Raw genomic sequence first — 11,454 nt, 5'->3', positions numbered from 1 at the left:
CGCCCTCTGGCCACGCCGCGTCACTTTCTCACACCATTCCCCCCCGCCTCCTCCGCCGGCCCCGGCGCTCTCGGTGGGCGGGCCCCGGGGAGGTGGCGGCGCTCGTGATTGGCCGGCGGCAGCTGCCACTCAGCGCGCGGGACGGAGCCCGGGCCGCGGGGCCGTTTAAAGGGGCCGCGCGCCGGCTGCCGCCGTTTCCTCTGGCCGGGCGGGCGGCAGCGGGCACCGGGCAGCGGGTACCGGGCAGCGGCAGCCACAGCCACAGCCATCGCCTCGCGCAGGTGAGCGGCCGTGGGGCGGCCGTGGGGCTGGGGGGCGGCCGTGCGCGGCCACGGGGCGAGGCGCCGGTACCGGGAGCGCGCGGCCGGTAACGGCCTCACCTCAGGACTCACCTCAGGAGCGGCCGTGCCCGAGGGGACCTGAGGGGAAGGCGCGGGGAGATGGGGGCCGGCCGCTTCTCACAGGTAACCGGTGATGGGAGCAGAGGGAAGGGGCTCAAGCTGCACTGGGGAGGTTCAGGTTGGAAATAGGAGACATTTATCCTCAGAAAGAGCAGTCGGGCATCAAAATGGGTTGCCCAGGGAGGTGGCGGGGTCACCGTCCCTGGGGGTGCTGGACGCGGTGCCTGGGGACACGGCTCGGTGGGTGCTGGTGGTGGCAGGGGGTGGTTGCAGCAGGTGGTCTCGGCTCCCTTCCGACCCCAGCGCTGCTGTGGCACTGTGCGTACAGGATGGTGAACGCTGCCGGGTGTTGTGGGAGAATGCGTCTCTGCGTCTGGCAACGCCAAGGGGAAAGTTGTGTCTGGCTGGTGCTGCTCATTCATTCCCTGCGGAGCCCCCAAGGGGGTGCGAAACAAAGCAGGTTCCTCGTTGCCTTACAGCGAAGCATCTCCGCCTCTCGGTTTTTAAAAGAAGTAGTGCTTTTGGGTAGCGTTTCACTCTGTAACTATTGGACCAGGGGAACAAAAGGCTGCTTGTCTCAGGGCAGACAATTTCCATCGTAACAAGTGACTTTCCGAAGGTGCTACACATCCCATTTTCTTAAGTGACCAGAGTGGGCGTGTAAAGCAGCACTGTACACTGCGGTGTAACCTGACAGCCCTGGCTGCTGCTACACCGGACGTATTTGGTGAGAATACATCAGAAATTACCTCCCTTTAGTTGTCTTCCACGAAAAGCTCTTGGGCGAGGGAACTGTGGCAAGCAGCGTGTAATTAAATGCTGGTGCTGATCCGCAGGTCCTGTAACTGGCCAGCACTGAAGCAGAGTGCTTTCCTCAGAGCTCACCAATGATGCGAGTCCCTCTGGCATACTGAGCTGTCCTCAGGATAAACACCCAATTAAAAGCCATTGTTCTGGGGCTGTGGCATGCCAAGCCCATGATATGCCATCATCTCATCTTCTGTGCTCATATGTAACTTAATTAAAACTGCAATCTCTGCTGCCTGGTAACGAGCAATGGGATGCGTGGCGATGGCACGGAGCTGTGCCGGGGAGGCTCGGGATGGGCGTGAGGAACAATTTCTTTGCCATGAGGATGGCCGAGCACTAGGATGGGCTTCCTAGGGAGGTGACCGGTGCCCGTCAGGGACACCTGGATAACACCCTCAGCATGCACTCTAACTTTTGGCTAGCTGTGGCGTGGCCGGGCACTGGGTCATCTTCCTAGGTCCCTTCCAACTGAGATGCTCTGTCCTAAACTTAACCATTGCAGGCTCTGGGGTGTCACCACGACCATGTCAGCACCCCCACAGCTGGCTGTGCCATGCAGAGGGAGGAAGGGGTGCCTGTGCCATGGCATGCCGCTCCCCGAGCAGCTTTTTGTCCCTGGGAAGCTGGCGCTGCTGGCGTTCATTCACCCTCCTCTCCTCCCCGACGTGAGGATAAAATGCAGCTCGGGGGTCTGGGAGCAGCACCCCCAGAAAGCCACGAAGCCCACAGCATGCCTGGGTGCCGCTCTGGGCGTCCTGTCTCTTATTAAAAAACAAATAAATAACAAATAAAGCAGGGATGCGGGCGGGACGCGTGGCGCTGCCCGCAGCCGGGGCACGGGGCCGCCCGGGGTCACGCCGTGCGCGCTCCCGCGGCGCTGGGGACGGGAGCGGGTGCGCGCACGGCGCTCCCCCCCCCCCCCCAACTCCTGCGCATGCGCCTTGGCCGTCAGCCGCTGGCCATGGGATTCCGCTGCGTGTGAGGGACGGGAGCGGGGCGGCGGGGACGGGGCGGGAGCGGAGGGGGGGGGACGGGACGGGAGGAGAAGGGGAAATAAAGGAGGGGAGGGCAGCGGCTGCCCAGCTCTGCGGCACCGGGGAGGGGTCCCGGTAACCTTGAGGCGGGTACGGGGGGGCGGCCGGCGGCGGCTGAGGGCCCGCCCCGCTGCCCGGGGGAGGAGCGCAGGGCCCGGGGTGCCCCTGGGGCGGGCAGGGCGCAGGGTGGGGGGGGGGGAGGTCGGAGCCCGGCGTCGCTGTGGCACTTGTGGAGCGCCAAGATAGAAGCGGGTTGGGAAGGCTCTGGCCTGTGTGTCGGCCGGGTTTATTCCTGAGTTGGGTGGTTCGTGGTCAGCTGCGGTCTGAAAAGCGGTCCGGTGTGCCCAGCCTGCTTGTGTAGGGTTGCGGCTCTGCTGGCACGTGGAAATAGGGTAATGGGCAGGCTCGTTTCTCAAACGCTCAGCACTGCCATGGGTTTTGCTGCGCTGAAATAAGTGATACCTAGTAATTGAGGCTTAAGCTAAATGTACCTGTCTCCAGTGCTGAAAATGAATTTTCAGTTAAAAGAACTTAATACAAAATGTTATACAATTGATAATGATGTTCTCGGTATTCTCAGACCAAAATCTCCAAGGCTTGCCTTTTACAAATGAACCCATAAAATACCTAAAAATTATCCTTTTCTGTATACCTGCATAAATCTAAAGTATATACAAAGTAGGTCTCTAGAAACAGATGTGTATAAACAAGTTGTTTTTATGTTTTCTTTTTTTTTTCTTTTCTTTCCTTAAAGATCTGCCACAATGCCTGGGTCTCTTCCAGTGAACGTTGAATCCTGTTGGCCCAAAGATGTGGGAATTGTTGCACTAGAAATATATTTTCCCTCTCAGTATGTTGACCAGACAGAGCTGGAGAAGTATGATGGTGTGGATGCCGGCAAGTACACCATTGGGTTAGGCCAGTCGAAGATGGGGTTCTGCTCTGACCGTGAGGATATCAATTCCCTCAGCTTGACTGTGGTTCAGAAGCTTATGGAGAGGAACAACCTCTCCTATGATTGTATTGGGAGATTAGAAGTTGGAACGGAGACAATAATTGATAAATCCAAATCTGTAAAGACTGTCCTGATGCAACTTTTTGAAGAATCTGGTAATACAGATGTAGAAGGAATTGACACCACGAATGCATGCTATGGAGGCACTGCTGCTCTTTTTAATGCGGTTAATTGGATTGAATCCAGTTCTTGGGATGGTAAGTTCAGGGTATTTTCCTGCAAATTTACGTCATTCTCTGTTGTTGGCTAATCTCTTATAATTACAGTGTCTATGCCTAACTGTATAAAATCCAGAGGATAAACTATATTAATTCTTTCTGAAGTCTTAAACACGCTGGGCATTTGCCACTAGTTTATCCATGCTGTCATCTTCTGCATGTAATTATCATCACTGGTCTTTTCCTGCGAAATTTGGTAGCTGACAGAAAAGTGAAATAGTTTGGAATAACCAAATGCCAAAAGTTGCTGATGTGTAGCAAAATCTAGATTCTTGGCTAATTCACATTGTTACTTTGGTGTTTTTACAGGGCGTTACGCACTTGTTGTCGCTGGAGACATTGCTGTGTATGCCGCTGGAAACGCCAGGCCAACAGGGGGAGCTGGTGCTGTTGCTATGCTCATTGGCCCAAATGCTCCTTTGATTTTTGAGAGAGGTGAGTCCTGTGAGAAAACAAATACCATTCAGCCAGATACTCGATCCATTCTGAAGCCTGCCCCCTGTTTCTCTGGGTTGCTGGAGGGCTGGATTAACCCCCACTAATGTCAGAAGGTTGTCTCCTTTTGGCTACCTTGGCCAAGTCCCCCTATAGTACACAGCAAGAACCAATTAGAGGTGCTTCCATCTGTTTTGTACTAGGAGATTCTCCTGTAAAGTTGACAAAGTGTGGGCTAGAACTGAATAACAAAGCACTGCACTCTATTTTCAAGAAGAAATGACTTGTTAATGTGTTTGTGATGCTCAAGCCTACTGTACTTGAGTTGCAGGCAGTTGAGAACTGTGCGAAACATTACCTAGAAGGGCTTGAAGTGCTAAGAAAACCTGTCTGTCTGGGACCAAATATTAGCTGCTTTCCACATTTGTGAAGTGATGTATTCAAACTGATTCACAGAAGCTGAATAAAATAATTTTCAATGTTGTCAAATTCTCTCCATCAGGACTGCGTGGAACCCACATGCAGCATGCCTATGACTTCTATAAGCCAGACATGGTCTCCGAATACCCAGTTGTTGATGGCAAGCTGTCTATACAGTGCTACCTCAGTGCGTTAGATCGCTGCTATACTGTCTATCGCAACAAAATCCACGCCCAGTGGCAAAAGGGTATGTAGCCACAAATACTGGAACGTATAATTACACAAACAGCGTGTTTTCAGGTTTTAGCATCCAATCTAAAGACTAGCGTACTGCTTCTCTTTTTGTGCTTGTGTTTTCTGAGGTGGTTGAAATGTTTGCTCTTCCCCCTAAAGAAACACGTTATTTCTGTACTGTTATAACTGAATATCTGATGATCAGTAAGGAGTAGTCTCTTCAGGCTTTTGTTGCGGCAATATAAATACCTTGCTTCAGAGTGTGTTGTTTTTCCCTCCCCCAAGGCTCTTAAAAAATATTGAGGTTAATATTTAAATACAAAGTGATGATATTTTATCCTCCCATGTTTAGTAGTTGCTTCACCCCTATTAAGAAGGATAGATCTGAAGATTAAATAGATGAAGCAGAGTATTTCTTATTTCAAAACGCTCGGTAGAAATACTGAGTTTCTGTTAAGCTTACAGCTTTTTCTGCCAGAAGAATAAACATTGCTCGATGGTGCACAAGATCAGGAAGAAATTAATTTTTAAACAGAAGTTTTATCAGCGTTTTAAATGAGTTTGCCAGGAAGAGTTAGTCTTGAGATGTCTTTTGTATGCTGACATGTTATGATGACTAAGTACTGCCATCCCCCTGTTTTATTTTAATAGCTGAAGTGAGTACAAGTAATAAGTTGTGTTACAACTTTTCTGCCAATTCCAGAAGGAACAGACAGACGTTTCACCTTGAATGACTTTGGATTCATGATCTTTCATTCTCCCTACTGTAAACTGGTGCAGAAGAGTGTGGCTAGACTGCTGCTGAATGACTTTCTCAGTGACCAGAACCCAGAGACAGCAAGTGGCATTTTCAGTGGGCTGGAAGCTTTCAGGTGAGAACAGTTGCTGCCTTACTTGTTCAGATAGTCTTAATTTGGTAAACAAGCAAGATATTCTTCGTTTTCCTCTACCTATTACTGACCACTTTTTTTTTTTCTTGCATTTACTTATTTTTTGTAATAGGGATATAAAACTTGAAGATACATATTTTGACAGAGATGTAGAAAAAGCTTTTATGAAAGCTAGTGCAGAGCTCTTCAATCAGAAAACCAAAGCTTCATTACTTGTGTCCAATCAGAATGGAAATATGTATACCCCTTCAGTCTACGGTTGCCTTGCCTCTCTTCTAGCCCAGTAAGTATAAAATTGGAAAACCAACCTCATAGCCTTTTATATGTAAGCACATAAAACGTTACAAAACTATTCCGCATACACAGCTAGTTCAAGTGACAAGTGGATTCAAAGTTTGTGTCAGAAGCTAATCTAAAACACTGCTTACTGCCTTTCTAAGTAGGATCTTACTTGTAAGGTGGTGTACCTTTTCCCAACCTTCTCTCCCGTAACCTCCCCAAAAGACACTGCCATAGTAGGAAACAGAACCAGAATGCTTTCTCTGTTTCCCTATAATAATAAAAGGAAAGTAATACATGTATTTACTGAACTTTTTTTTTTTTTCCCATCACTGAGACTTAAAAAAGCATGCTAAACATAAATTAAACCACTCATCTTGGGTCTCTTGTATTGTTACTTTGCATTCCAAGATGTGATGTTTCATTTTAGGCTTTAGGATACTTAGGAATGAAAATTGGCCACCTTCTAGATGATCATATTCTGGGCATTTCTTTGCTCTTTGTTTTTGCGTAGGCAGCCTTGAAAATCATCTCATAACAGCAGTGTTTGAAATCTTGCTTTAAAAAGCCCTAATTTATGCGCATAGCATGCTAAATGTGCTGTTGTAGTTAATACAATCTTATGTCTGCTTTTTCTAAGCTAGCTGCACTTTCTGGTTATTTAAAACTGGCATCTTGACTTAATTCTCAGCATAAAAGATTGTTGTTTGGTTTGCAGGTACTCCCCAGAGCATCTTGCAGGACAGAGAATTAGTGTGTTCTCATATGGCTCTGGTTTTGCTGCTACTCTGTATTCCATCAGAGTTACACAGGATGCCACTCCTGGTGAGTGAAACGAAGAGACGCTAATTAACTCCCTTGCACAGCTCACCTCTAAAAGCTTTGCTACATTACCCATCAGCCTAAGTAAATCTGTAGAACAGTGCTTAATGACAGTAACATTAAAGATGTTCCACCTCCAGGGTATGTTTTAAGTGACTCTTTAGGCAAATAGATAATATTTTTCAAATGCTACAAGTGTTTTTCTCAAGTAAATGGGAGTATTCATACCTAACTAGAAACTTTACTTCTATAATGCAGAATATTTTGAATAGTCTTGCTATGCTAACATGCTAGTGTGCAGCTTTTGGCACTGGTGCAAATGGTACATGATGGGTTTCTGTTGTAGGTTCTGCACTGGACAAAATAACTGCCAGCCTTTCTGACCTTAAAACAAGACTTGACTCAAGAAAATGTATTGCACCTGATGTCTTTGTTGAAAACATGAAGATTAGACAGGAAACTCATCACTTGGGTAAGAGCTTCATAAGCGTGTATCACAGAACCATAATCATAGAATTGCAGAACGGTTTGGGTTGGAAGGGATCTTAAAGGTCATCTGATTCCAGCTCCCCTGCCATGGGCAGGGACACCTCCACTAGGTCAGATTGCCCTGTGCCCTGATCATCTTCACGGCCCTCCTCTGGACTTGCTCTGATAGGTCCATGTTGGTCCATGTCCTTTGTATGTTGGGGGCCCTAGAGCTGAACACAGTACTCTGGTATTCCAGTATTCCTAATCCTACAGCAAAATACTTAATTTGCACAGCTGTAATGATTTGGTTATGTAATGAAGAGGATGTCCAACTCTTTCTACTTCCTTATAGCTTGTAAAGTGCTTTCCTGTAGCTCGTATTCATTGAAATGAAATGAAACCAAATGATGCAAGTTTTCCTGTCTTAGTACTTATAAACTACAACACGTAAAGGCCAGTGTTGAATGAAACTCTCACCAGGAACCAACTAACAGGATGTGTTTGTTTATTTTTATTTTTGCAGCCAACTATATTCCACAGTGTTCTGTAGAAGATCTCTTTGAGGGAACATGGTACCTTGTGCGTGTGGATGAAAAACACAGAAGAACTTATGCACGACGCCCAATCATGGGTGATGGACCTCTGGAGGCAGGAGTTGAAGTTGTCCACCCAGGCATTGTTCATGAGGTGAACACTGTGCGCTCTTTTAAAGTTTGATGTAAATGGTGGAACGGTTTATGTGGTTGTCTTAGCATGTGCATGTATGGTAAAAGATGAAGGGATTTTACAAATTATTTTAAGTGCTTTGTTAAAATATGTAACATACAAGCCAGAAGTTTAAAAAAATAGTAATGGATTTTTTTAAAAGTACATTTCATCATAACAAGAATGAAACTGCACAAGAATGAAACAAGAAGAAACTGGCTGTTTTCACATGATCTCTTTGCATGAAGCATGACGGATATGAATGACTTTAAACCAAGCCGTCCAGTGTAGCATGAATGTTGTTTGAGAGTTGGACTAGCCATGAAGTATTGAATGTACGTGAACTAGAAAACTGTATTTAATGTCTTTTTTCCCTTCTTCTTAGCACATCCCAAGCCCTGCTAAGAAAGTGCCAAGAATCCCTGCAACAACAGAATCTGAAGGCGTTACTGTTGCCATTTCCAATGGGGAGCATTAAGATACCTCTGTGAGGTGGGGAATGGAAAAGGTGTGAGGGTAGGGTGAAAGAAAGGATTACAGTAGTACTGAAGTTGCATTGTACAGTAGTACTTACTTGGGGATGAAAAACCTTCAAACTCCTTGAAAGGATTTGTCTTAATGCAGTGTGCTGATATTTATAGTATTTTCAGGACACTAAAATCATTAATATACTGGAGATAATAGGACTTGCTAGGGGCTTTGTGGATTCTTTAACATGTCTGAATTTTTTTAATTGCTGAGTAGTAGCTGCAGTCTATTACAAGGTCTTTATACATAGGAAAAAAAAGTGAATCTTCTGCTTGCTTCTTCCATGTAAAATGGCTTGAAACCTACACTTAAATTCTACTTGTATGCAAAAGTGTGTGGCAAAATAGTCCAAGCTTTTAATGTTAGGGTTCTCAGTGCCTTGACAGTAAGCAGTCAGTCTTCTGAATTCTGCACTTCTCTTGCCCTTTATCACCTTCCCTTTCTTCTCCCAGTCTACCTCCTCACCCCATTGCTTTGGAAAAGATACAGAACCAAGTAATGTTCATCACTGGAATAAAATCACTCTCCCCTATCAAAATAGTGGATCAAGGACCACAAGGCTGACAGTAACTAACAATGTTAGTTACCATGAGGTTCCACCTAAAACCCACTTTGTGCATTTTTTTTTTTTTACCTGCCTTATAAATCACATCAGCCTGGGAGGAAAGAGGAATGACAAGGGAGGTAGACTGTTGTTCTTCTAAAGAACAAAAAGAGGTATATTTCTTGGACTTACTGATTTGGCACTTTTCAGGATTATTTAACTATAACAAGTATTTAAAGCAGCAGAATTTTCAAATAAAACTTTTAGACATTATGGAGCTGTTTTAATTGGCAAACTAAGAAAGGGAGGAGGATAATTTTGTCTGGAACTCTGGCCTCTCACTATTCTTTATATAATACATTTCTAAGAGACTATTTCTAACTTTGGATTTGGCTTTGTACTTTGAAGTCCTTCTCACTATTGGTGATGTCCTAGGAGTGGGGTCTTTTCTTTCTTTTTTTTTTTCCCCCCCAGTATGCAAGCTATCCATTTTTGCAAGTGGTAGATACACAGTTCTAATGGGGATTCCATTCTGGTAGCTTTTTAAAGCCCAGATTGGTAATGAACTATGACATGAGCCTTGTAAGCTTGTATTATATATTTAATTGAGCTAATGTACAGAATGAGGTTTTGTTGAATTTTATTTCTTTGCTAATTCTGCAAAGCTACATTATCTCATATAAAGTAGCAAGAAATGATTCATCTGTTTAAATCATGATCTTTTTTTGTGTAACAAAGTGTTTGTATTATCTGTCACTCAGTAGGATTTGGTAACTTGCTGTATTTGTACAGTCAAGCCTTGGTGAAATAGATGTTTATTATAAATTGATGGATACTAATCTGTTTGTTCTGCTGAAAGTTACGGAGCAATGATGCATGAAGATAGTGTTTGCAAGCATTTTGGTTTAGGTTGCCCTCATGAAACTTGTATTGGCACCAGAAAAAAAATTGCCATGGAACAAAGTCCATTGCTGGCAGTGGACAAGCCAAGAATTGAGCTACTGGCGCAAAAAGTTAACCACAGACCCTCACTGTCTGTGTGGCTGATCCTTTATTAAAATAAAGTTTGAGATATTTGAAACCTGCTGGAGTAGTGCTGACTTGTTGGGTTTTCAGGATGCGTTTTATCTTTAACAGGAAAGGGGAAGCTGACCTTGTGAAAACCCAGAGTGTGGGGGTCACAAGCTGCGTGGGCCTCCTGGATCTTTCTCCTTGATATCATTCCATTACACAAATGGAAAGAAAGGGTTGTCGAGGCTGGTGGGAAATCACTATTTTAGGGCTGTGTTTCAAGATAACTTAAAATGCTTTTGTATGGAAACTTTTTGTAGTGGAGGAATTCATTCCCAGCTTATATAATACAACCAATATTATTACTGTCTTAGGAACAACGGTATCGCTTTATCTCCTCCTCACATACACAGTGAAAGGGGATCAGTTCTTGCTTTTTGCTTACCTGGGTCGTGTTGAGCACAGTTTTCCATGGGTGGCTTTTCAGAGTCATTCTGTTGCTCATTTACATTAATTACTCTTTTCAAGGTCAACGGATCATCTCATTGGTCCTAATAATAGATAAGGCATCCTGCCTTTTAATTTGAGGACACCAACTGTACCTCTCCAAACCTTGCATTGGTTTACCTGTCTTAACTAAAATCATACAGGCTCTGCCTGTCAGCACGGGCACTTCAGTTGTGCCTGTTCAAGAGGGCAGCTAGTACCTATTTACATTGGAGGTGCTGATGTTGCTGATTAAAATGCCTGATTAAAGCTGAAGGTAGAAATACCTACGTCGTGGTGACACTCAAAAAAAAAAAAAAAGGAATTGTCAGGTTTCCAACTTCATGAATATCAAAATCATTTTTTCACCAGCCTCTGTTGCCAAACTACTATGGTAGAAGTTAGTGAAAACACGCCTTAGTATCCACAGTGCTCAGCTTACCCTGGGATGCCCAGTGCTAAAGTGAGAATTTAAAAGTACTTGAGTTTTGGAGTATGCTTATGTTTGTTTCTTTATTGGAGCACAACTGGGTTCTAAACAGCTGTAGACTGTGAGAACCATACAAATACTGGAATACTGGAACAAATACAAATACTGGAACATGTCAGAAGGTTAGATGGCAGCCCAACCAGTTATGCACTGAAAATTGCAGCCACATGTGCAGTGTTAGAGTAGCATATCTGAATTTGCCTTTCTGAATTTGACAAATCAAGAACCATCGTCAATAACAGCCTCGTCCTTTCTATAATTATTTTTTTCTTTTTTAAAGCTCTAATTACATTTTATGTTTAATTTGCTGAATAATTTTTAAGAAGATGATTTTTTTTTTTTTTTTTTAAGAATTTATAGTTGTTTGCAGATTGACTGTTCTCTGTGAAAACTGTTCTGGTCTGCAGTGGTAGAGTTGTGTCAAGCTAAGGTAATTTTTTGAGAAGTCAATTGTAACGTGTGTGCTTAGAGATCTCCCAGGCATGCTAAGGGCAGTACTATTTGATCTTTATTAAAAGATCACTCCTGCTATTTATCTCATACCTGTTTTACCTGAGTTCTTGCACTGGCTAGACCATGTCTCTGCAGCAAAGGGAAAACCAAGCGCATTAGAGCTCTGCATTTGAGCACTTGAAGTTTGAACTGAGAAATACAAAGGAGA

At 44.7% G+C, this 11,454-nt stretch overlaps 1 protein-coding gene across 2 annotated transcripts; it reads left to right on the top strand.

The window, feature by feature from the left end:
- The first annotated feature begins 129 nt into the window (after positions 1-129).
- HMGCS1 (3-hydroxy-3-methylglutaryl-CoA synthase 1) lies at positions 130-9,891 on the top strand. 2 transcript variants are annotated; one of them, XM_038170156.2, is made up of 10 exons: positions 130-281; positions 3,000-3,457; positions 3,788-3,913; positions 4,416-4,580; positions 5,271-5,439; positions 5,570-5,740; positions 6,455-6,561; positions 6,905-7,030; positions 7,553-7,716; positions 8,120-9,891. In XM_038170156.2, the coding sequence occupies exons 2-10, from the start codon at positions 3,010-3,012 to the stop codon at positions 8,210-8,212; spliced, it is 1,569 nt and encodes a 522-aa protein (XP_038026084.1). In that variant the 5' UTR covers positions 130-281; positions 3,000-3,009; the 3' UTR covers positions 8,213-9,891. The 2 variants fall into 2 exon arrangements, with proteins under 2 accessions (XP_038026084.1, XP_027302819.3); XM_027447018.3 differs by lacking the exon at positions 130-281 and adding an exon at positions 2,141-2,189.
- Positions 9,892-11,454: the final 1,563 nt, after the last annotated feature.

This window comes from Anas platyrhynchos, chromosome Z (genome assembly GCF_047663525.1).
Source record: "Anas platyrhynchos isolate ZD024472 breed Pekin duck chromosome Z, IASCAAS_PekinDuck_T2T, whole genome shotgun sequence".
Taxonomy (NCBI): domain Eukaryota; kingdom Metazoa; phylum Chordata; class Aves; order Anseriformes; family Anatidae; genus Anas; species Anas platyrhynchos.
The sequence above is the reverse complement of the archived record's forward strand: the minus strand, read 5'-3'. Positions and strand labels throughout refer to the sequence as shown.